The sequence below is a fragment of the Erpetoichthys calabaricus genome, chromosome 3 (assembly GCF_900747795.2).
Source record: "Erpetoichthys calabaricus chromosome 3, fErpCal1.3, whole genome shotgun sequence".
NCBI lineage: Eukaryota > Metazoa > Chordata > Cladistia > Polypteriformes > Polypteridae > Erpetoichthys > Erpetoichthys calabaricus.
In genome coordinates this window covers 273,771,848-273,799,136 of record NC_041396.2, presented here as the reverse complement: position 1 = coordinate 273,799,136, position 27,289 = coordinate 273,771,848, and the positions used below count along the sequence as shown (strand labels likewise).

General features: G+C 38.2%; 1 protein-coding gene across 1 annotated transcript in view; it reads left to right on the top strand.

Moving 5' to 3' along the window:
* The first annotated feature begins 9,883 nt into the window (after nucleotides 1–9,883).
* Nucleotides 9,884–27,289, top strand: part of plod3 (procollagen-lysine, 2-oxoglutarate 5-dioxygenase 3) — a 63,251-nt gene continuing 45,845 nt past the window's right edge. Inside the window, exons 1-6 of the mRNA XM_028798308.2 lie at nucleotides 9,884–10,077; nucleotides 15,421–15,512; nucleotides 19,204–19,340; nucleotides 24,000–24,163; nucleotides 24,275–24,387; nucleotides 26,516–26,579. Coding sequence (XP_028654141.1) covers nucleotides 9,987–10,077; nucleotides 15,421–15,512; nucleotides 19,204–19,340; nucleotides 24,000–24,163; nucleotides 24,275–24,387; nucleotides 26,516–26,579 — 661 coding nt within the window. The 5' untranslated portion in view covers nucleotides 9,884–9,986. The remainder of the gene's footprint in view (nucleotides 10,078–15,420; nucleotides 15,513–19,203; nucleotides 19,341–23,999; nucleotides 24,164–24,274; nucleotides 24,388–26,515; nucleotides 26,580–27,289) is intronic.

Genomic DNA, 27,289 nt, shown 5'->3' with positions numbered 1-27,289 from the left:
ATGTTCAGGAGAGGACTGGACTTTTCCATATGCAAGAGGGTCTGCTGCCACTTTTCTGAAGGTCCTTCCTGTAATCTGTCTCTAGGAAACTTTGCAAGACTTGAGAAGGGCAGTTCAGTTCTGGTTATGGTGAAAGGATTAATCACAATAGCCCAAGGTAAAATGGCTACAAAGGGTCACTAGCCGTATAAATTAGGCAAGGAACACATCTTTGGCTTGAAATGTGAAAGGTGACCAACTCCATTAAAGGTTAAATTCATTATTTTTCAAGTTAATTTTTTTTAAATCATGCAATGAGCAGTCAAGCAAAATGAGACCTTTGATTGGCTAACTAAAAAGATTACAATATGCAAGCTTTCAAGGTACCTCAGGCCCCTTTCAATCATGGTATACATTCATTTGCCATGGGAAATTATGCTTTTAAGTGAAGCATTTAATATTTTAAAAAATACCACGCCTGTTCTTTTGTTTTAAGTTGGTGTTTACGGAGCATTGGTCCAAATGTGAAACAAATACCTTAAAACTTATACTTAGAGAACATTCAGGCCAAAAATGTTCTCCAGCACTAATCCTCATCTCAAGATTGGATGTACAGTATATTATAAAACAGAGTGTTCAAGTCGTTTTCAAATATATATTGTCAAACACATGACCATGTGGAGTGTCCCATGCATTTTGGTTAAGGGACACATAAGAGAAGGACTAAAGGGGACACACAGTTTATAACCATGTCTCTGTTTCTGCCCTTAAAAAGGAGGAAAGGTCAAGGAGGACAACTGATTTCAGTTCTGTCCTGCCCCTACAAGCCCCTTATAATGCCAACTATATGTAAAGCTTGGCTTTCATTAATTTACTTGCTTCCAGGGTGGTCAGACCTGGCAGAAGAAGCAATGCTTGGGAGACTGACAAAGACAGCCATTTGTTTCATTAATTTATTTACCAATTAATTGCCATTAACCTGGACATTAAATGGGGCTTCCCTGGAACCCCAACCCTTCTCCTGGCTTGCTTCTGGTTTGTTTACAATTTATATTTTGGTGAGATTCTGCCATTTCACAATAGATTTAGCTGTGCTCTTCTTCTCATTGCCTGTGTACTTCCACAAGGAAATATCACCTCTAGAGCTATGGTTTCCTGCAGCTTCTTTTGTGAGTTCTACAAGTTGCTATTGCTCTTAAAAAAGTGAATCAAGTGATTAGGGTAAGATCCTTCTTAGAATTTATGCAAATAAGCTGTTTTAAAACCAGTGATATTTCCGATTATGACAAAGGAAAGGCATTTTTGCATTAAGAAACTGCAGACATGTGTGGTTTTGTTCTATTTCACTTCCTTACTTACAAGAAAACAGCACCTCAGGCATGTGAACAGAAATGTATCCTTACCTCAGGAAAAATATTTCCAAATATATGTGATCTTCTTCTTCTTTTGGCTGCTCCCGTTAGGGGTTGCCACAGCGGATCATCTTTTTCCATATCTTCCTGTCCTGCATCTAGCTCTGTTAGCCAAATATATGTGATAAAACATATTATTATGTCATACCCATACTTCAGAAACATCCATCCATCCATCCATTTTCCAACCCACCGAATCCAAACACAGGGTCACGGGGGTCTGCTGGAGCCAATCCCAGCCAACACAGGGCACAAGGCAGGAACCAATCCCGGGCAGGGTGCCAACCCACCGCAGGACACACACAAACACACCCACACACCAAGCACACACTAGGGCCAATTTAGAATCGCCAATCCACCTAACCTGCGTGTCTTTGGACTGTGGGAGGAAACCGGAGCGCCCGGAGGAAACCCACGCAGACACGGGGAGAACATGCAAACTCCACGCAGGGATTACCCGGCAAGCAAACCCAGGTCCCAAGGTCTCCCAACTGCGAGGCAGCAGCACTACCCACTGCACCACCGTGCTGCCTTCAGAAACATGATAGGCATGTTTTCTGATATCAAAACCTCTTCCACCTTAAAGTGGCTTTTGCTTTCAATTTGAATCAGTACCACTTACACCCCATTTTAAACTGAAATAGAACAGGCACTGTATTAAATTTTATAAATAAATGTCCCACTTAAGAACACAGTTTCCCATGGCAAATGTGTGTATACCATGATTGTTATAAAATAACTTTACCTTAAAAAATACTAAAATATTCCTTTAACTGGCAACAGACCTTCCTGAAGAATGCCTTTTCACTGAATCTTTTGACTTACACATCCTAAGATTCAGGGATGGAGTCTTTCTGGGTGTCTTGGTCTTCTGAACAGTTCCCGCCAGTCATACTTCCTTGATTTGTACTAGACACAGTGTGCTTCACAGTTCCTAAAAAAAATATTCACCCCCTTCAAAGTTTTCATAACCAAAAGTCAGAGGATGGATACAAGAAAATATCCAAGTCACTGAATATCCCTTGGAGTTCAGTTAAATCAATTATTTAGAAATGGAAACAGTAAGGCACAACTGTAATCTGGCTAGAGCACAGCTGTGCACAAAAACTCAGTGAACATGCAAGAAGAAGACTAGCGAGGGAGGCCACCAAGATAGCTGTAAGAATTCTGAAGGAGTGAAATGCTACAGTGGATAACACTGGGGAGACTGGAAGTCTTGTGAGGGTAAAATGAAAGCAGCAAAAAACAGGGAAATCCCGAGGAAACTCTGATGAAGTCTGGAAGGAATGTGCTCCTTGGGAGAAGATTAGTTTTCCAGCAAGACAACAACCTCAAACATAAAGCCAAATCTACAGAAGAATGGTTTAAAGCAAAAATGTTTATGTCCCGGAGTGCCCAAATCAGAGTCCAGATCTCAATTGAAGAATTGTGATTGAACTTGGCAACAGCTGTTCACTCAGGATCTCCATGCAACCCGACAGAGTTTGAGCAGATTTGCAAAAAATGAGAAAAATTACAGTGTCCTGATCTGATAGAGACCTGTGCACACAGACTGAAGAATATCATGACTGACAAAGATACATCTACTAAATACTAATTTGAAGGAAGTGGAATACTTACACAATAAAATATTTTGTTATCTATGCACACTTAATTTACACTTTGCAGACATCTGTTTTCACTTTGACACTAAAGAGTGTTTTTCTGCTAATCATTGTCAAAAAAGCCAAATTAAATCCACTACGGTTTAATATTGCATTATAATGTGAAAATTTCCAAGAGTTTGAATACTTTTTTATAGACATTGTATAACCCAACATCCCATTGGCTTTTAGTTCACTTTTGCACAGTCTGAAAATGAAACGTATGGAATTTTTAGTTAATAATCTTTTTCAATCTATTACAAGTAATTGAACCAGCCACCGTGGCAAAATATCAAAGGCTCTGCCTCTGCCGCTGCTTTCCAAGGTTCGAACCCCATAAGGGGTAGCAAAGGTGCATACACCTGATGAACCCCATTTAGGGTGAAACACGTGTTGTATACACTCTGTATTATTTGGCAGGTACTGTGTCATACAAAGGCGTAGCAATGGATTGTGCATATTGTGCAAAGTACAAGGGCCTACGAGTTTGGGGGCCCATTCAGGGCCGTGTAGATTTAAAAATAAAATTAATAACTAAAACAATGGTTACACAGTCTCGATACAGTGGCTTCAACATTCAATGTCTTGTTACCATCAACTCTGACCTCGATGGCTGATGACAAATTGTATGCTGCTACTGATCTTCTCATTGAACTCCACAGCACCGAAATTTCACCCGTGTTTTCCACTCAATTGTTGTCAGTTCGTGCATATTTACAATCCATCCTGTCAACCAAGTTGACTGTTTTCGAAGTAGCTAAACTGTTGCTGATAGATCACTGTGCATTGTCATCTACTTTCAGTGATGTTCGCATGGCTTACATATTACTGCTGACCATACTAGTGACTGTTGCTGCATGTGAACGAACATTCTCCAAGTTAAACTCATCGAAAATTACCTCAGAAGCACCATGTAGTAAGACAAACTTAGTGGCTTGGCTGTACAATCAATGAGTGTGCCAGACAACTTGACATGTCAAACATTGTTGAGACTTTTGCACAATAGAAGACATGCAAGCAAGTACTTTAAGGTACTAGTGATATTATAAGTAATATGATTTGTGACTTGTCAGTCAGTTCCATTTTTGTAAACTTCAACAGTTTAACATACAGTTAGGTCCATAAATATCTGGACAGAGACAACTTTTTTCTAAGTTTGGTTCTGTACATTACCACAATGGATTTTAAATGAAACAATTCAGATGCAATTGAAGTGCAGACTTTCAGCTTTAATTCAGTGGGGTGAACAAAACGATTGCATAGAAATGTGAGGCAACTGAAGCATTTTTTGAACACAATCCCTTCATTTCAGGAGCTCAAAAGTAATTGGACAATTGACTCAAAGGCTATTTCATGGGCAGGTGTGGGCAAGTCCGTCGTTATGTCATTATCAATTAATCAGATAAAAGGCCTGGAGTTGATTTGAGGTGTGTTGCTTGCATGTGGAAGATTTTGCTGTGAACAGACAACATGCGGTCAAAGGAGCTCTCCATGCAGGTGAAAAAAGCCATCCTTAAGCTGTGAAACAGAAAAAAAACATCTGAGAAATTGCTACAATATTACGAGTGGCAAAATCTACAGTTTGATACATCCTGAGAAAGAAACAAGCACTGGTGAACTCAGCAACGCAAAAAGACCTGGACATCCACGGAAGACAACAGTGGTGGATAATCGCAGAATCATTTCCATGGTGAAGAGAAACCCCTTTACAACAGCCAACCAAGTGAACAACACTCTCCAGGGGGTAGGCGTATCGATATCCAAGTCTACCATAAAGAGAAGACTGCATGAAAGTAAAAACAGAGGGTGCACTGCAAGGTGCAAGCCACTCATAAGCCTCAGGAATAGAAGGGCTAGATTGAACTTTGCTAAAGAACATCTAAAAAAGCCAGCACAGTTCTGGAAAAACATTCTTTGGACAGATGAAACCAAGATAAACCTGTACCAGAATGATGGCAAGAAAAAAGTATCTTGAATGGCCCAGCCAGAGCCCTGACTTAAACCCAATTGAGCATCTCTGGAGAGACCTAAAAATGGCTGTCCACCAACGTTTACCATCCAACCTGACAGAACTGGAGAGGATCTGCAAGGAGGAATGGCAGAGGATCCCCAAATCCAGGTGTGAAAAACGTGTTGCATCTTTCCCAAGAAGACTCATGGCTGTATTAGCTCAAAAGGGTGCTTCTACTAAATACTGAGCAAAGGGTCTGAATACTTAGGACCATGTGATATTTCAGTTTTTCTTTTTTAATAAATCTGCAACAATTTCAAAAATTATTTTTTTTGTCTGTCAATACGGGGTGCTGTGTGTACATTAATGAGGAAAAAAAATAATTTAAATAATTTTAGCTAATGGCTGCAATATAACAAAGAGTGAAAAATTGAAGGGGGTCTGAATACTTTCCGTACCCACTGTATAAGCAGATGTGACATTTTCACTGCATATGCGTAAGCCTTTACATTTTTTTATCTCCCATGTTTCTACCCAAGACTGTCTAGAACTGCCTGTAATGAATCTCCTGACTCTACAAACCTAACCAGCTGATTAGTTACACTTAGTTAATTACATCAATACCTGAGGAAAACTACTTTTAGTATCACCTAATTCTGCTAAAGTTCCTTACACCAGGCATGTCAAACACGCGGCGCCCGGGCCGCATGCGGCCCGCAACAGAAATCTGTGCGGCCCGCATGACAGATCCTAGTTAGCACTGAACTTGTACAAAATGATTACTATCGTTTGTGATTGAATCATTCTGCATCTTCGGTGTTATTTATTGACTTTTCTTACTTCTGCCTTCTGACAAAAGCGCGTTTTCCCATGGCATTACGGTACCGGAAATGTCATCTGCTAGTATAGCCACGAGCCTTGACCAAAGTTAATGAGCCACAGCGTCACAACTGAAGTGCTAGGCTGCAGCAGGGGTGGCCTTAGGCATGTGCAAACTGTGCACCTGTACAGTGCCGCCAAATCCCAGGGGCCGCCACGCCAATATATATTGAATATAAAACAGAAAGGGAAAATAACGACACAGCTGACGACAATGTGGCCGAAAAACATTGTGTTTCTTGTTAATTAGTATGCTGTATTTACTAATGTCGCAATAGTTGGAGCAGTAAGCTATATGTAGTATTATAATGTTTTGCCATAATGAGAATATCATGGGCCGCCACTTGGTTTTCAAGTTATTAACACGCGTATATAGAAGCGTGTCATGAGCACGAGGCGGCTATGCAGTGTCCGCAACGGATGTGGCCATCCGCCGTGCATAAGATACCATATTGACATTGCCAGGCGAAGGGGCCACCGATTCTTTCTCTGCCCAGGGCCGCCAGGAGCCTATAGCCGCCACTGGCAGGCTACACTACTGACTGGGCTGCTGAGACTGGCCACTGGGCAGAACTGACCATCACGAGTAGTAATAGCCCGCATATTTTCACGTTTTTTGTTCTAGTTTCATGTAATTTTGTGCTAGTATTGTAACGAACAGTTAGTGCAGACTACAGCTGAAGATCTGAAGTGGACACGAGAAGTTGGTGAGTTGTTTATTAACATATTTTTGTGATTTTGAGTTTGTAAAATTATTGTAGGTCAGGTGGCTTTTTGCATATCGGCTTATTTTACAATATAAACTTTGAAGTAAACTTAGTAAAGTAAAATTAGATTTTTGGAGGATTGGTTTTCCAACTTGAATAACTGAGCAATGAATTCAGTGAGCATTTTCGTGATTTCAGTTCACACAAACGGCATTGCGCTGTTCTCCTACAATGTTGAGAATGCGCCTGAGAATATCCAAATGGAATTGATTGAAGTGCAGTCAGATTCTATTCTGAAGGCAAAATACAACGAAGTTGGTGTGCCAGGCTTGTATGCTTACCTGCCACCCTCGTATGTGTAGATCCGTAAGTTGGCATCGAGAGTACTGTCAATGTTTCGGAAGCACTTACCTTTGTGAGCAATTGTTTTTGTTAATGAAAGCTACCAAAACTCCACATCGCTCAAGACTTACCGTCAAGCACCTTTCATCCCTCATAAAAGTTGCAGCTGCACAAGATTTCAAGCCTGATATTGACGAACTGGTTACTAACAAGAGATGCCAAGTGTCGGGACAAAAAAAATAAATCTCACACTGTAAGGCTCCTATATAAGCAATGAATATAATATAATGAATATCAATCATCAAGACACTATATAAAAGCGGTCGGGATTGTCCTTCCGTCCCGTGAGTGCAAAGCGTAGCGGTATTCTGCTTATCACAGACTTACTACTTGCGGCTTGCGGTACGAAGCGACGCGATGTGAGCAGAGTTCTGGTGCTCCCATTGTTCCCTTGCTTTTGTGCACGATGCGCTGGAAAAATAGACAAAATTATGTCTCATGAAATAATTAATGTTGATGGAGTACAAATGCCTCACCGCGTAGTAAATATTAGGGGAGATGGTGCTTGCTTATTCTCAACTATAGCTTATTTAGTGCATGAAACTCCGTCTTTAGCGGTACAGATTCGGCCTGACATTGTACGACATGTTTTAAGTAATTGGTCAAGGTTTCAGCCATTTACAATGATGCCGTCAGGAATCTCTTATACAAATGAGCTTCAGTATCTCACTGAAATGTCAAAGTCTCAAACTTATGGTACCATTTCTGAGCTAATGGCAGCGGGAGAGTTGTTCCTCAATGAGTTTCAAGTATATTATTATGGAGTCCTACACTCCAAGTTTGGACAGGCACTCGAGGGGATAAAAAAACTTAGGTTTTCGGGAGATGTTATGAATGGGCACTTTGATGTTCTCATTCCCTACACTTACATGCCTGATGTACACATGGAGCGCATACAAATTGAGGAGAAAAGTTGGTCGCCTTAAAAGGCGGGTGAGCCTAGTAATATAATAAGGACCTAGCTAAGAGGTTAAGACTCTAATTCTACACTGTTGTATGGAGACTGCATGGAAATAAATTGCTTTTCTTTAAACTTTAAGTGTTACATTTTTTAAAGTTTTCAGTATTGGAAAGAAAGCTATAGTAACTTTGTATAATAGTATAATAGTATTTGTTACAGTACAGCCCGCTGACACACGTATGGCAGTCAAAGCGGCCCACCAATGGTAGTGAGTTTGACATGCCTGCCTTACACCACAACTCATTCATTTGGGGGTTGGTGGCAGAATTTGCACTCCAGCCACCATAAAAAACCCTCACACTGTTCCATTCCATCTGAACTAGTGTGGGGCTGAGGTGTCACCCTCTGGTAATCTGGGATTCTGAGTTGATTTGTCATGTGGTAGATGCTATATCAACATGTGCTCCTAACCTCTCTCTCATTGCTTTAGGTGTTTGAGTCAGTTTTACACACTTATGCACACCACACCTTGAACTCCTTTGTATTTGATTTTGATCTGTAGCCTTTTATGCATACCTTATCAAAAGCTTTTTGAAAAAGGACATAAATAATGCTGCATACACCTCTTGATCAAATGTTTTTCTTGTGTTCTGATACAGTTCCAATGTAGTTCTTCCTCTCTAATCCCATGATAACTGTTCATTAACACATTAACACACCTGTACTGTATATCATGATGGCATCCATCATTTTTCCAGTGATTCATGTTAAGCTTTACTGTTTACTTGAGAACCTTTTTATATAATGAGACAATGTTAGCAAGCTTAGACTTTGTGAACTTCTTCTGTTTACTATGATTAAAAAAAAAGTTCCTGATAAGGGTTCATATTTGATTGCTAACTTTCATAAGCAATCTATGATAAAAGCAACTTGAACCAAGTATTATATTCACGTCTTTCAAGTCTTAGTTCTGTGTCTTTGATTCATTAAATTTCTTGTTCTGGATAAGAAAAATATGGAAAATGGATAGATGGATTATTTACTACTTTCCTAATTGTTCCTAATTCAGTGCTGAGTGGTCATGGACACCTGTGCAGTCTTGTTCAACTGGGTACCCTAAACGAGTCCAGGATTAGTTCGAAAAATGTGCCCGATGCAGGTAGAATAGATTTCTGGTTACTTGTCACTTCGTGCTTGATTAATAATGGATGCATGGATTGATTTTTGTGGGTATTATATGCGCGTTACTAAATAAGAATTTGTCGTGTCAATATAACTAGTCAGTCTTTTGAAATATAACAAAACAGTTCGGCAGTGATAATTTAATAATTATTAACACAGACTTTCCATTGTAATGGTAATAATGTCAAGCGTCGTTTTCTTTTGAATCGGCACAGGAAAAGAGAATAACGGGTTGCTAAAAATGTTAACTTAAAAAAGTTTTCAAAATAAAGTAATTTCATTTTCTCACCCGAATTGTTCAAACGCGTCTGCTCTTATTTAAAATTAAAACATAGCATATTTTCAATACTTAGTCAGTCATTTTCCACTCCTAAAGTAATGCCACTTTTTTGTACCGTGAAATCTTTCAAATATTTTTTTTTAAGTTACGTTCGTAATAGCTATACTTATAATTCGTTATGAAACGTAACTGTTTTTCGTTGATATGCCAGGAGAACAAAGGACACACGATCGTTTTAACAGGAATCGATAATAAAGAATTCTTTGTGCACGTTCAGCGCACTCCCTGAAGACCCGGGCCTCTTTCGAATTCTTTAGACGTGGCACAGTACTGAAACCTACCCACTACGAAGAGTTAAACAAACATTTCAGGAATATTCTAGCCCCGCCCATTTAAAAGGAGACCGTATGTTCAAGTCTCTACCACTTTGGTCATAGTTTTTTACGCTTATAGACTGGCTGACATAACTATCGCTCAAAAAGCTTGCCTCTTATTCATTGGCCTTTTGCTGAAAGGGCGGGTTTACTTTCACACGCGGAAAAGAAGATATCTTGTCGCTTCGCTACTCGCGTTTTTCGCGAGACTTGCATAACGGTGTTTGCAGCTAAGAACGCGGTGGAACTCAACCTAGTGAGCCTGAGACTAAGGACATGGGTTCCACGGTGAAATTTGTCATCTTTTCGCTGTTGGGTTTGATAAATGAACTGGTCAATGCTTCAGATCCGCCACCCATTCCAACAGGTATGTGCACAGAAAGCATGAGTGGGTTGTAGGGTTGGCATGCGAAGAAATAGCGCTAACAGAGAGCAGAGTCTTGGGGAAGTGCTGGTCGGTGATCGGCTAACTACAGAGAAGTCAGCCTTTAAGCGGATTCTCTCATTCCCATACAGGACCGTACTATGTCAAGTTAGAAAACGCTTTCACTTACCTCAACTGTAGTTAACGTACTAAGACGGAAGAGAATGCCTGTATGCTGATCAGAGGTGCAAGTCGCATCCTAGGCTACAACGACTGAAAAATATTGGCATGACATTATTCGGAATCCATTACAAAATTGCAGAGTTTTCGTACATAGTGTTTTTTTCTCCTACTACTCTTTATAGATTAAAGCTACTATTTAGTATCACAGTTGTCCCATTGTTGGATTTAGATGTGGACATAGTTTGGGGTATTTTTGGCCAGGAATTCGGCACTGAAAACGTACCCTGGTTTGTTCCCAAGTAACGTTTGAGGATTATTTCCGTATGCGATGGGTTTTCATACTGGCACAATGAAAAAAAAGCAATAATGTGGTAGAGGGTATTTTAAAAAGAACTGAAATATTAATTCACAGTTCAGTTTGTATGGCTCCATAGTAAGTAAAATGGATAATGATATTTTTATTTACTGTTTAAAGATAAAAAGATTCAAAACCAATCGCAAGTTAAATGTAGCAAAAGAAGACTATTCCGGATCCATCACGGTTGCCTTACCTGTAGCAAATGGTAGGAATCATTCCCGGACTGAACGCCAGACAACATTAAGGCTACCGGTTAATCTGGCAAGCTGTTTTGGACACTGACAAACAAGTAACAAAAAAGAAAAGTAAAAATCAAAACGAATTGTTTCGTGAAAGTGGTCTGATGCTTGAACAGTGACAAAAAAAAGAAAGAAATCAAAACGCAGTCTTTAGTAAAACTCGTCCGAATAAATGGTGCAGATATAAGGCACCCGCAGGAAATCGAACTCTGACTGAAACTCTGTAAAGTGACCTAAATTCTCGTTTGAAAAATGTATGAACAGATTGGTATGTCACATTCCCTTTTTTTAACAACAATTAGCTAATCAAATAGGTGATTCGTGGTAACAATGGCAACAGGTTTAGCAACACAGTTACGTTGTTCTCTTTTTGGACGATCTGGATCAGTTATCTAGACCACCTAATTCTTGCATCGGTTGTTAACGTCTTATGAATGATACACCTGTGACGATGTGGTAGTTGATAACATTTTTTTTAATGTCAGAGAGTGTCGGGTATATAAATCTGAGAAGGAAGTAACGGAATTGTAACGCAGTTACTGAACTTGTGATAATGGGGAGTTTGAGGTATACGTTTCAGAGTTGAACGTCGGCCAAAGAAAACAGGATTTTTTCCGTCTGGGCCGAATGATCCTATTATGCATTCCAGAATATACTGCATTAATTTACTTTCCATGGTTTTTATTCGGTAGCTACCTGTCCAGCTAGGTTGTCGGATATTAACGATTTACTTGTAGAATACAGGTTTTTTTTTAATTACTTTTTATATAGTGCCCTGCACTAATAAACACCATATCAAGGCGCTTTAGATTTACAAACCTATTTTTAATTTGCTATTCTGACTACTCCGTTTGTTAAACGCTTAAAATTGGATGTAGAATGTATGTACGCGAGGTACAGTATATATGTAGAAACCTGACAGAAAGCAAAGCTGATTTTCTGCAGTGAGATCGCAATCCCTCAGGCAGCGTAAAGCCTCCCTGTAGGTATTTTCAGATGCTTCAGTAATTTTAGTCGTTTTTTTGTTTAAGTTGATAAACTGAAAGAATGTTCTGGAATTCCCTGAAGGCTGTAGAGTTCTTTTGGAATGTATAGAAGCGGGGCTCACCAGTACCCTGCACATGTTGCTCTGCGTCCAACAAAGTAATTTCATGGCTCTGTCGTTTAGCTCTTATGTAACTTCATTTTTGGTTTATATTATAAGTTAGAGGATGTTGTGAAGGCTATCATTTTATGTTCTTAGTTAAAGGAGTATGCATTTTCCAAAGTGCGCCTTCGCTATTTATACTGTACGCTGGCGCAGTGGTTAGAGACGCCGCTGATTTATACCCTCTGTAAGTTAGCACGTTTACCACGTACTCGTGGTCCCTTACCCCACCCTACAGTATTTCGTTTTCCGCACAAATCCCATTCCAGTGACGTGAGTAATTCATAAGTGAGTCTGCCCTTTGCCGGTGTCCCATGAGGGAATTATTAATATAGCCTTTACTCCTAGACCAGAGAAGAAAGGAAAAAAAAAACTGATGGGAATTGAGCATCCCGATAAAGACATGAAGATTTCGGACAGCAGTTTAACCCAGTTACAGATTCGTATATGGGTGAGGACCGGTCATTGCATTTTATTATTAATATTATCATTTCTAACTGAACACAGCTAAACCTCATCATGTATAATGCTGTGCTAATTTCTGCAGTTAATTGAACTGCATCTTGAACTTGATAGCCTGCTTCAGCTCTCAGTATCCACTCTCAGAAATTATTAATAGTTGGAGGTTTTATTTGCGGTATAATTTTCAACTTTTCATACACTTTGGTAAACAGAAGTCTATTTTTTTTAACCCACTATTTTCTTCCATCTGGTTCATCTTTAAGATCCTAATTTCTTAATTGATTCCCTTTTCCTGTAAATAAAATACTTGCCAAAAGCTAACAAGCCTTTTTCACCTGTTAATGATTGTCTTGAGAAAGCTGCTTTTCATAAAATAGAATGAAATAAAGCTAAGAAATAGAGGGGGTACTAATGCAACCAGGTCCACAGAGCATTTTCTCAAATGTTTCAAGGAAAGTAAACGACAAACACATGTCAATTTCTGACTTTTGATAAAACAATAGTAGGATTTAGAGATCCATCCTTTTTCTGAGGTCACATTCTTTATAATAGATTTCCTGGTTTCACTGTTAACATCATGACAACCAGCTGAGTATAATAGCCAAGAAGACGCTGGTCTTTAAACCAGTGCTGTGGAGTCGGTAGATAAATCCTTCGACTCCGACTCCTTAGTTTCTGGTACCATGTTGATTGAAGGAAGGCAACATACACGTCATTTAACCACAGAACTACTGGGTAGGAAGCAGACTCTCTTCCATATTGGCCAGTTTAAACAAAAGACAAGAACCCCTGAACAGACATCAGGCCGTAGCACACACCTCTACCTACATCATTACACTTGTTTACACTCAAATGAACTTGATAAACACATTATATCTGAAATAAAATGAAAACACTTTTTGTAATGTACCATAATCCAGATTACAATATGTGATTGTCAGGTTGTATAATAGCTCAGCTGAAGTTCACACTAGTAGTAACACAACTATGCACTGGGCTTTAGTCTTATATTATGACTATTGTTTGTGAAATGGGACATTTGAACTTGCTGTATTTTTTTTTTCATTACAATTTAAATTTATTGTGAGTCGGAGTCGGTACATTTTTGCCGACCCTGACTCCAGGTACCCAAAATTGTCTCCGACTCCACAGCCCTACTTTAAACTTCAACACACAAATCTCTGACGAGCAGTATGACCTGCCTATCCTCCAGTTTTAAAAGCTGTGCAGTGAGTGGCCGTATTTTCTCTGTGATGGACTTAAGTCCTTTTTAGGATACGTTGCTACATTGTTCCTGATCTTTTTGGGATATGTCTGAGTACATCACAACCTTATACAGTACTTGAAATAAATTGATTTGAAAGGGGACACATGTACTTTCAGTGGCCACTTTATTAGATCCACATGTCTAGTGCAGCCTGAATTGCTTAAAAAATCGATTCAGCAATGTTCTGGGAGTAGTCCATGGGGATTGTAATTAATGCTTACTCAATAGTAGCAAAATGTTCCTGTTGATTGATTGGCCACACGTTTGTACTACATATCTCCTCATCCTTAAAGGAGCTTTTTTAGATTGAGATTTCCTGTCAATACATTGTCAGCAGTGGTGGTTAGGTATTGTGTGGCCTTCAAAGAAGCTCATTTGATATGAAGAAGGTTAATTTGTGCCAAGAAAACATTCTTTACACCCTTGCCATACTACCACCTCCATCTGCATTTTACTAAGTAACTTTGAATATGTGTCATTAGTAAAAGTATGGTATAATTCAAGAAAGTAGCAGTGCAAGGACTTAAGGCATGTGGGATCCACTGATGAGCTCTCACCATTCTCATTTATATATACTCTTTGCTTCCGACCAATTAATCAACTTGAAATTCAGTTTTGGAAGTTCTCCCTGACTCCACTATTTTCTAATCTTAGAAATGATGTTTGGTGCATTAAATTAGAACTGTATTGAATGTTTTTCTTTAAAATGTACAAGGAAATGAAGTCTTAATTTACATTTGCCTCCTGCTTTAATTACCTTCAGGGGCAGAGCTACTATAACTCTAATGAAGCTTAAGCTTCAGGGCCCCAGAAGCAACATTAGTCCACATTGTTCAACATTTTGTGTGTCTACTGTATGAGAAGTGGTTTTTAAGAAATAATAAAATTAATAATATAGTGTAATTCAATAGAAAGAAATACCTAAAATAAAAATTAAAAGGTTATTAAAGTATCATGAAGGCTAGCTGTAAATTAAATAATGTTTAAATTAAGAATGCTTCATTCTATAATATTCAAGATAAAAATAATTTATAAATAATTTAAAACACTAACATTTATGACAGAAATTACAATTTTTATCAAAATTTTTAATCTTAGGCTAGTCAACGAAAAAATGAAAGCATATTTCATTGCTTATGGTCATTGTAAAGGACATTTCAGTAACTTTATTTTACACAAAGAATAATATAAAATTTTAAAATATACTAAACATATAATGCTGTTACAATAAAGAGTAATTTTACCTATGTACAATTAAAATACAGTAAATATTTAAAGGTAATAAAAATGTCTTATTTTCTAGATGCAAACAGTGGATGATGTGCGACTCCAAAAAAATGGGTACTGTTATAAAGGCAATCATAATGCTAATGTGAATCAGTTTGTAGCTGTGATAGACAGAAAATTGTTCATATCTTTCACTTGCACAAACACTGACTGTACTGCATTAGGCCTCTCAAGAATTACAAATACATATGATCATAGGCCAACTCAATACAGACAGTAACCGGACAGAAGCCTCAGCCATATCAAAAACACACCATCCGCTTTTCAAAACAGTCTATCCTATTTAGTTTCTTTCATTGCAGGCAAATTTACCATCTCCAAGCACTCTAGGAAACTGTTGTGCAAAATGATCAATGTGATTTTTATTGTATAATCAATGAACCTGAGACTTCTCATTTTTCAGAAAACTTGCTGGTGATTACAGCAGCCACCAAAGAAACGGATGGATTCAAGCGTTTCATGCGAACTGCCAAGGAGTTTAACTATTCAGTCAAGGTAAGATTAGCCTCTTCTGTTGCACTAAGGCATGACTGCAATTTTTAGGAAGACTTTTGTGATTTTTTTTTTTTTGTAACCCTGCTGTGAGAAACTTTACTACACCCCTGCAACCTTTCACCTCTCCATTAGGTTGTAGGACAACTGAAGTCATCTTTCATTCTTCCATTGCAGCAGACAGTTTCACACAAGCTGTGTGAGCTAACAGCATTTGGCAACTTGTTTTTTTGTTAATTATAAAGGAAAGGTCTTGTTTTGATAGGTGGGCATCATCTGGTGCCTTGCTGAAGTCAACACACACGAGTTTCGCTTAAGTGACAATTGCAGCTTGTAGAGAAAAAAGTGGCAAGCAGCAATGGAATGTTTACATTTACATGAGAAATTCCTTTGATGGCTCAAGGGAGGAGAACTGGCCATCTTTTGTGAAGCAATCAGTTCTGAGTATTGTCCAGTGAATGATAGACTTGATGAGCATGGAGCTTCTTAACAGCCTTATTGCAGGCTGGAGCCACTAATGCATTCAGCATTTTTACTGTGACTTGATGAGATATTTAAATTCTCACTCATTTTCCTTTGGGCTAATAAATTGTTATTCTACTCTGAACTCCCTCCTCTGACTCCAAGTTTTGAGGAATTTTTACACTGAAATGCTCACTGCAGATTTTCATAAGTTCATAGGCTCAATATTGTACACAGTATAGGGAAATTTTTAAGTGCAGGTACTAATCAACAGGAAATATGCCACCACTGTCTGGCACCATAATGAGTAATTATTAATTTTCTGTCATAGTCTACATTTACATAATATTAAGAAAATTGCAGTGAGTTGTATACATCACTTGTGTAATATGTCAACCGCAGTGCTCAACAGGTGTCTGTGAAACGCCAAAATGAAACTGGTTTATTTTTTGTCATGAAGAGTCACAAGTTGTACACTTTGAAAGTACAAGGTATTTTTAGAATCTGAGAGTCATTCAGTACTAGCATAACACAGCCTAAAGGGAGTCAAAGCCAACATTCCTTTATGTACTGTAAATTTTGGGCCACTTTATAATTAATTAGCTTAACATGCACATTTTAGGATGTGGGAAGAATCTAGCGCACACAGAGAAAAAGTACATATTTACAGGGAGAACATGAAAGCTGTATACAGCCAATTATGAGGTTATTAACATGCTTTCTGGGAGAGTAGCAAGCAGTGAAGTATCAGCAGATTATCTCCAAGCACTTTCTTTATCCACAAATGAGCAAATGTTTTCCATCTTTTCATTAACATTTGGGTGATGTAGTTCTTTGACAGATGCATAAACAGATACTGTGTTTATCGTATTTGTTTGGGAAGGCCTTGAATGTTTTGTTTTGTTTTATTTTACTTGTGGTAAACATCATATACAATTTGTCAGGGAACTGATGGCTTATTTTGAATATAATTGTATTTGTGTTAGACCTTCATGTGGGACAATAAAGTCCTTTTATAAAGTTTAAAAAAAAAAAAAAAAATGTACATGTGCAAGAAGTAATTTCACTACATTCCATATATGTAGCAGTGATCCCATAAACATATAAGCATAAATATTGTTTGTGTTTCATGAATATTCAATCCGTTAAACTTTACAGATTTGAAATGTGTATTTTGCAGTATGTTAAAATGTTCCATAAGTGAGAGTAATTTCAGAGAGTCAAAAGCACAATTCAAGGACGTACTTGACTAAACCTGAATTGACACTTCCAGCATAGGGATCATCAGGTTTATTTTAGAATGGAATTAACCTCTTTAGCCTTAATCCTGTGCATGACTGTGTCTCGGAATTGTACGGTTTAACCACAAGTCAGAATTAGGGTGATGTTTAATTATGCACTTTACGTATTTTAGTCCAAATAACACTTGGGACAGTCATCTAGTGGTTTAAATAACATCATGATGCAATAAAATCGTGAATATTTGTATGTGTTTTACCACTCTAAGGTAACTCATCATTATTCATGAGTGAGGCGTAGCCTCTGACTTAATACATAATGGCAAATGTAAAGCCATAAAGGCAGTTTTACTTCATTGGTTAAAGAGGTTGATTGCAGAAGGTGTAACTGTTGCATGATGCGGCACTGTACAACTAATCTTCCATGACATGTCCAGTGAATTCAGGCACATAAAGCTTCAGTGTGGTGTGACAGTAGCTATGTGACATAAAGCAAAATAATTGGTTGGTAACTGTTGGTGACGGTCTCAAAACATATTAAAGGACATGTGCTAAATCTGCATCAACACTGCAGTGACACTAGACATTTCTTCTGTATTTATGTTGACATTTCGGTATTTACATGTTTCTGTAACATATAAAAATGATTTTTCTTGCTGTCAAAAATTCAACATTTTTGGGGTGTTTTTCCTGGAGTAAGTATAACACTGAGGAGGTTAAAGAATTGTTCACAACCTCTATTCAAGCCTTGGAGCGTTCCTCATAAAGACATTTTCTAGTTTTATAGTGTAATATTTTGCCATGTAAACTGTTTCTGTTGATAAATAACCAGGGCTTCAATGCTAATTACAAAATATTGGTCATAATAGACCATCCTTTCTGGTTGTGCATTCTCAGAATTTATATTGTTTCTATGAACAGCATTCTGGGCTAGAATAAAGTAATGTGATCCAAGAGCAGTCAGTTCTGTTTGCATAGTATAATGGAAAAACTATCCACAAAGCTTTTTCTGCATTAATAGTGACTCTGAAAACTGATATGCTGCAGGGTTGTTTATTACATTAAACAATCATCCATGGAAACTGTAGAAGGATGTATTCCATCCATTTATCCATTTTGAAAAATCCAGATTCATTCAGGTCAGGATTGAGTTCACAGGGCCCATAGCCTGTCTTGGCATTATGTATCCCTTGCACAGAATAATTTCATTGCAGAGCATGCTGATACCCACACACACCCACACAGACTAACAGTGGACCATCTGAGCAGGCTGCAAACATTGTGGGAGGATATGCTAACCAAAGCACCTTTTGTGCCATTCATAAACATTGATAATGATGCAATTAAGATATAGCCAATTAATAGAGAAAGCAATATATACTTAAAAAATAACTACAATACTTGAAGGAAAACTCAGATAAACATTGTTAGAATGTTCAAACTTTGAACAGTTAGTGGACCAGCTATCTGACATTTAAATGCGGGTCTCCAAGACTGTTAGCAGTTCAAACTTTGAACAGTTAGTGACCAGCTATCTGACATTTAAATGCAGGTCTTCAAGACTGTTAGCACAACAAACGTTGGCTCCAGCTGCTTTGTTAACCTCTGCCATTACAGTTCAGACTTTCTTTTGTGTTCTTGTTGAGCTTAAATCTTATGGTGCCTACATATGGTGCAAATGCTTTGTAGGTAAGCTAACTAATGTATTATTTTGAAATGTTATCATCAATGAATAGATTGAAGAGGTCAACCTCTTGTTCTAAAACAAAATGTTCTTGCACTGTCCACCAGGCAGTTAGTGTGTTTAGAAAGGTATCACATCTCTGTTCATTGATTGTAATTCATCTGCCCAATGATTCTATAATCTGGTCATAGGACTATCTGTTTTCAGTTGAATCAATTACTTTCCTACTGGTTGAGTTGTAATATAAATGGAGTACACATCTTTAGTTTCCTTATGCTTAACATTCAGATTTATGTGTTTTGTTTTGCAGATCCTTGGATTAGGAGAAGACTGGAAGGGGGGGAATGTGGCACATACAGTTGGCGGCGGGCAGAAAGTGCGCTGGCTAAAAAATGAAATGAAGAAATATGCTGATCAAGAGGAGCTGGTTGTGATGTTTGTTGACAGGTAGATTTGTGCAGCTTTTATCTTTTCTTTTCATTGTTGAACCAGAAACAGGCTGCCAATGCAGAGGAGAACATAAATCCAACTTTAACTGCACCATAAGGCCATGTCAGTTTAAAGGAAACAATTGAATTGGAATATAGGGTGTAAATCCAATGTAGGCTTATTTTTTTACTAAATGGGAGTTTTTGAAAAAAGGTAGTGCTATTCTGAATAAAACACCCCCAGTGGACATCTGTAAAATCCACACTACATATGAGTCCAAATGCAAAAACTTTTTTTCTTTTTTTCTCTTTAATTCCATAGGTTCCAGTAACTTGCATCATGATAGATGAATTGCTTTATGGGGGGTTTGATGGTAGTGATAATGTAGAAATGGCCAATATGAAAAGGGTATACAGTGGTACTTCTGGTCATGACCGTAATTCGTTCTAAAACTCTGGACGCAACCCAATTTGGTTGCGACCCAAACGTAATTTCCCCCGTAAGATTGAATGTAAATACAACTAATCCATTCCAGACCATGCAAACTGTATGTAATGTTTTTTTTAAGATTTTTAAGCACAAAAATAGTTAATTACATCATAGAATGCAGTGTAATAGAAAACTAAATGTAAAAACATTGAATAACACTAAGAAAACCTTGAACAACAGCGAAAACTAACATTGCAAGAGTTTGTGCTGCCCCGTTACGAACCGCTTGCTGTAAACGCTTTTTTTTTTTTTTTTTTTTAATGAATTTAAAAATGAAAGTTTGAAAAATCCTTACTTTATACAAAAACTAACCATAAACAACCAAGAAAACTAACCTTGCATGAGTCGAGTTCTGGCGTGAAGGAAGTGAGGAGGAAGCTAGGTGGAGAGGAGGTTACAATTTTGAGGGAGAGTCCATCTCCACGGCGGAGGGATGTTCTCCTTCAGGTGTTTTCTGTCTTGTGATTTCTTGGGTTTCTGGTGTTTTTAGCCATTTAGCTGGTGGAACAGACTTCATGAAATAGCGGTCTAATGTGACTTGCCTTTTCCTGCGCATTAAATTTTTTCGGAAATGCGAGACGACATGGTCGATCATCATGTTTATCACTCTGTTCGTAACCGCTTTGTCATGGTGGTTCTTCTCGAAAAAATCCTGCCACTTGTTCCATTTTTCCATGATGGCTTGTATTGCTTCACTTTTTATATCCTCCCTTTTCTCATCTTCCCCTGAGGACTGCTCCTCGGTGAGCAACTTATGCTGCACCTGCTGGAGTTCAGCGAGTTCCTCCGTGGTCCGCTCCTCTTTGTGATCCAGGACCAGCTCCTCGATGTCCTCATTGTCCACTTCAAGACCCATGCTCTTGCCTATGGACACAATCTCATCCACAACAGGAGGCTCAAATCTTTTGAAATCCTGTTCAGGAACGCATTTAGGCCAAAGTTTCTTCCAGGCTGAGTTCAAGGTCCGGTCCGGTATGTGACATCTTCCCAGGCTTTGTCGATGAGGTTGATGCAATGAACAATATTGAAGTGGTTCTTCCAGAACTCCTTCAGGGTCAAAGACATCTCCTCGGTCACATTGAAACACCTGGCGAATAGTCCTTTGGTGTACAGCTTCTTAAAATTTGAGATAACCTGCTGGTCCATGGGCTGCAGAAGAGGAGTCGCGTTGGGGGGAGGAACACAACCTTAATAAAGTTGTACTCCTCAACTATATCGTCAACCTAATTTGGAGCGTTTGCCGGTGCATTGACCATCAGAAGGAGGCATTTTTCAGGCAGATTATTCCCTTCAAGATATCGCTTCACGGTGGGAGAAAAAGCCTCATGCAGCCATTCCAAAAACAAGGTCCTTGTGTCCCAACCCTTCGTGTTTGCCCTCCACATTACAGGCAGTCTGGCCTTGTTTACATTATGCTGCTTGAAAGCACAAGGTTTCTCAACTTGGTAAACGACTAGCGGCTTAATTTTTATGTCACCACTAGCGTTAGCACACAGAAAAATGGTTAACCTCTCCTTCATTAGTTTATGGCCGGGCATAGCCTTCTCTATGGGCGGCACGGTGGTGCAGTGGTAGCGCTGTTGCCTCGCAGTTAGGAGACCCGGGTTCGCTTCCCGGGTCCACCCTGCGTGGAGTTTGCATGTTCTCCCCGTGTCTGCGTGGGTTTCCTCCGGGCGCTCCGGTTTCCTCCCACAGTCCAAAGACATGCAGGTTAGGTGGATTGGCGATTCTGAATTGGCCCTAGTGTGTGCTTGGTGTGTGGGTGTGTTTGTGTGTGTCCTGCGGTGGGTTGGCACCCTGCCCGGGATTGGTTCCCTGCCTTGTGCCCTGTGTTGGCTGGGATTGGCTCCAGCAGACCCCCGTGACCCTGTGTTCGGATTCAGCGGGTTGGAAAATGGATGGATGGATAGCCTTCTCTTCCTGGGTGATGTAGGTCCTCTTCGGCATCTTCTTCCAGAACAATCCGGTCTTGTCGCAGTTGAACACTTGTTGTGGAATGTAGCCTTCATCTGAATTTTGTGAAATTTTTCACGAATTCTTTTCACAGCTGCAGAGTCGGAACTAGCTGCCTTTCCATGCCCTGCCATACTATGAATGCCACTTCTCTTGCAAAACTTTTCAAACCATCCTCTACTGGCTTTAAATTCCTCTCCTTCGTCACTCATAGAAGGATTTTTTTACAGCAAATCGCCATGAATCTTCCTGGCTTTCTCGCATAACATCACCTCGCTTATGCTATCCCCTGCAAGTTGCTTCTCATTCAACCACACTAGCAACAGTTTTTCCACCTCCAGCACTTGAGGCCTCTGCTTGGTTAACATTGTAACTCCTTTTGCAACATCAGCTGCTTTAATGGCCTCTTTCTGCTATAGAATAGTCGAAATCGTAGATTTTGACTTCTTGTACTCGGTGGCAAGATCAGTAACATGAAAAGCCCATACTTTTCAATAATTTCTTTCTTTAATTGGATTTCAATTTTCTTAGAACCTTTCTTTTCACCAACACTACCACTCTTCACTTGCTTAGAGGCCATGGTTAATTGCAAAATTAATGCAAAAGCACATGAAATAGAGCACAGAGTTCACAGCAAATGCACGCATGTCTGACCGAGAACAATGTACAGGGAGAGACTGAACATGTGGAGAAATCATTGGCGCGTATGAACTGGAAGGGAAACTGGCTGCCAGTGTTTTTGTTCGCCCCCAGAGCGTGTGGTCGTGATGCAAATGTTTGGTGAACTTTTTGATCATAACCCGATTTGTACGTGTTCGGAAATGTTCGTGACCAGAGGTTTTACTGTATAGTGAAAGGCACTGTATTAAATAAAGGACGATTGTTTTTTTTTTTTATATTATGTTTATGTAAATATGTAAATGAAGACCAGAACAAAGGTAAAGGTTTGGTGAACCTTTGGGCAAACAATATATAATTGCAAAACAAAATAACAAATGTGATTTAACGTGTACCGAATAACACCTTGACAGACACAAGTCTATTACTAGACTAAAGGCAAGGCGGCAGTGGAACTGGTTGAGGGGTGTGTAAGGTGGAAGACATGGGCTCAGGGGACTGGAACCCGGAAATAATGTCACTTGTCTTCTCATTGCCAGTTGTTAGGTCTACAGAAGAAAGGAGAAGAGAGGCATTAGGCAACAGCGCCAACCATCAACTAGGGGAGAAATTACAATTAGATGAGTCCCGATGTTCACTATTAAGCGCACGTGTATGACAATACGTGCCCAGTTTAAATTCTGTATTGTATGTAAATTAAAAATAAGTTATTTGCAAACGGTGATAATTATTTTAATTATATCATTTTCACGGCCGCCTACGTTTATGAGCATTTGTTTCGTTGTTCACTAGGAAACAAGTCTAAAGAGTTACATACTGTCTAATATTATTGCCTAATCTTGTTTGTTTGTTTTATATTAACTTCGTTTAATTTTGTAGTGCACTTTGAGCTACATTGTATGAAAATGTGCTATAGAAATGTTTTTGTTGAAAAGTGTGGCACATGACATCATTGAAGCGAAGGGTTAAAAGGTCAGCCTTGAGTCTCTTCCCCAAATGAGATTGTGGATAAATACATGACTCTGTATGTGCTTGTTAATTAAAATACTCTTGTTAAAAGAGTACATTTGATTTTTTTATGATTTCTGGTTACAGTTTTTTGTGGTTTTGACCACAGTAGTTTTTAGTTATTCAGCTTCTACTCTTGACTTCATATTCTGACTTAATCTCGGTTCTGTTCTTTGCTTATTTTGTTTATTCTTTTCCCTAGCACCATATCCAGGTGATGGGGATGATATTCTTCTGTAAAAGCCCATTCCCATGGAGGGATGCACCTATTCCAATATTCCGAGGCATTCAAGCATTGTTGTTGTTGTATTATAGGATCCAAAATTTGGTCCTGAAAACACACCCTATTAGACAGAGACAACAACATTTTGACACCTTGGAAGACAGATCTATGGATTCATTGAACTTCTAACATATGCTAATCCTCAGATTTCTTCTTTTGACCACAGAACTACCATTCGCTGGATGTTTCATGAAATTTAAGGGCTTGTCTTGTGCTGCATGAAATTTATAATGCAGAATATGCCAATATTAGCTGAACAGTGTTTATGTGAGATTTTTATGTTGGCCATCTTCTAACACCCATCCATGATTTAATTTTTTTCACAGTTATGATGTAATCTTTGCTAGTAGTCCCAAAGAGCTACTCTGGAAGTTTCAGCATTTCAATCACAAAGTTGTATTTTCTGCTGAGGGGTTCTGTTGGCCAGACCAAAGGTTGTCCCCCAAGTATCCTGAAGTCTATACTGGAAAGCGCTATCTGAATTCTGGAGGTAGGAAAGCCATAATGTCTCCTGGGGAGTACAAGAATGTTTTTTGGGATTAATAAGATGCTTATATTATGTTATCCAGTGTGATTCCCATAAGTTGTCTTTTATTTTCAGGCTTTATAGGTTACGCCCCTTATATCTATGAGATTGTCAAACAGTGGAAGTATCGGGACGATGATGATGACCAACTCTTCTACACCCACATTTACCTTGACAAGGCTCAGAGGGTAAGTGCGACACCTGGACTGTGTTGTCAGGAGCCATTTTTAAATAGATTTTTGTAAAAGCCACTCTCAGATTTTGTGGACATCACAATGCAATTTATAGAGCAAATATAATTACAATAGCATCAAATTAAAATCCTGATTATCTCTTCCTGAGAGTGGCAGTGTTTAGTGCATCTGTACATCAACCACATACAGTATATCTTTTGGCTTGAGTTCTCCCAGAGTCTTGTCTATATTTGCTTTTCCGGTGTTTTGTTTTGTTTTTGTTTTTTTTGTTTTTTGGTCATGGTAGCTAATTTTCCCAAGCAGCATTCTTTAGCTGCTTCCTAGAAATTCCCAGGTCATCTTAGAGGCAAAGATGCTTACTCACTTCCTATGTCTTTTTAATTTTTTTTTTTTAAGTCTTTTTTCTGGCCTTCCTCCCAGTGGGCTGTGCCTTTTATACACCCTATTGATGCATCTAAGCTACATGCCCTAAACAACTCTGATTCCTTTTCATCCCAAGGCAGCTGTTGATCTCTGGCATTATCCTCCCAAATAATTAACCTCCTCGTTCTATAACAGAGAATTAGGATAGGTCTGCTACTGTAAGCAGGCTTTCTATTTTGGCCACTTGCATCCTTAACCTCATTTTTTCAGTGACTCCCAAAAGCACTTAGCTATTCACTGATAAACTGAAATGTCTGTTTGTCTGAAAATTTTGTTCTAACTTTATAATGCCTGGATGAAATTTCACATGTGGAGATAATTGATGAACAGTTAAACATACAATGCAGGTCAAGTTCACATTGAAATTTAAGTATTTTGCAATAATACTCCATACTGAATAATTAAATAACTGAAGATAAGCAGCTGTGTAATGTGTATAAGACCAGTTATTCCAGCCTTGACAGAAAGAGTTAAAAGCACATCAGAGCAACAGATAAAAAAAATAATTCTGAAATATCAATGAAAATGCAAAAATTACCACTAAGAAAATTGTAAAGGAACAGATAAGTATATTAAAAACCTTAAGGAGAAGTAAAATGTACAGTAAGGGACCAGGAGTTTGAATGTTCTAACTGGTAGATTCCAGTATATATATATATATATATATATATATATATATATATATATATATATATATATATATATATATATATATATATATATATATATATAATGTGTGTGTGTACAGTATATATATGTGTACAGTATATATGTGTATATATTTGCTATGTTTCGTAAGTGAAAAAATGCTGTCCTAGTGATCTGATTAATATGCGATTTTGAAATTCAGGTTAGTGGTCAGTTACCCCTAAATTCTTTACCTCCGTCTTGACTTTTAATACTAATGCATCAAGTTTATTTCTAAACTAAGTAATCTTAAAGTTTATAAAAGTTTTCCATCTACAAGATTTCCATCCAGTTTGCACCTTTTTGTTAGCTCAAACATTTCTAATACATTTTCTCTTCTGATTTTTTTTTTTTCTTCCCAAAGCAGTAGTTTTTGTTTGAAAGTGTTAATTTTGTCATTGTAAGTAAGAATATTTTTACAATCTCCTTGCATAGTTGTATAAGTGTGTTTAAAGAATGAAACAAATCGGCTAGAAATGTAACCTCATTGCATCAAATCTCATCACTGAGAAAATCTTCTAGCTCTGATTGTTGAGTGGTCAAAAAAGTTAGAACATCCTATTTTAGTTCATAAAGATAGAATTTGACCACAAGATAACTGCATAACCTCTGCATGTAATAACAACTGCATGTGGGAATTTTCCACTGAGGAACATAGTGCTGCAAACAATCTTGATTATGTTTAGGAAAATTCATGTAATTATTCTTCAACAAAAAATTCCTAGATACATTAAATGCAGGAATGAGTTGCATAGTAGAGCACTTCAGAGACCTTCATGTCTTAATTATTTTGTAAATTATAGATGAATAGGGTTTTTTAACTAGTTTGGACTGATGTTCTAGTGGTATTGTACAAAAAAAGACGATCCCAGCACCATGACCTGAACAGTACCATTCTTGAATACTATTTGATAAATATGAATCAATAATTACACATACTCAAGTGCAGACAAGCTTGCAGTGACTGAAAAAACATTGAGTGCTTTCTTATTCTAAATTTGTCTCTTAATAGGAGAAATACAATATTACACTGGACCACAGATCTAGGATTTTCCAGAACTTGAATGGCGCAATTGGTGAGTGTCATTTTTACTTAGTAGTAACAAACGATAGTTTAGTTTAATCAGTCAAAATTTTGTTGTGTTGTACTTTAGACTACATTCACAATTAAGGCTTTAGGAGAACTATTATGATGCCAGATGAGATTTTACTGCTTAATGAACATTGTTACAGTTTACACGTCATCACTAGCATATATAACCTTATCATTTTCACCTGGAATTATCCTAACCAACCTGCCATATTTATATAAAACTAGGGGGCTCCGCCCCCTGCTCGCTTCGCTCGCCAACCCCTGGTGTTGTGAATTTACAAAGAGCGTGATGTATGAATGAGATATAGCATAGTGTGAAGGTGTAGATGACGCATATAGGAAGCAAATAAAGTTGTCCATGTCCAAAAACGGGCTCAGAGAGGTAGATGCTAACTTTGTCTATGGTTTGTCCTTGTGATTTGTTGATGGTCATGGTCAAGGCAGGTCTAATGGGGAACTGTCGCTGTTTAAGTGTAAAAGGTATTTCCAGGTCAGAAGTTGTAAGGTAATTGTAGGAATTAGAACAGTATTGTTAGCATGTGATTCTGTAAGAAGTTTTGCTTTAATAACATTGTGTGGCATGGTGTTGACGACTAAACGTGTACCATTGCATAAACCTTGTTTAGTGTTAAGGTTTTTTAATAGCATGATTATTGTTCCATTTTTAAGGCTAAGATTGTGTTGTGTTAATCT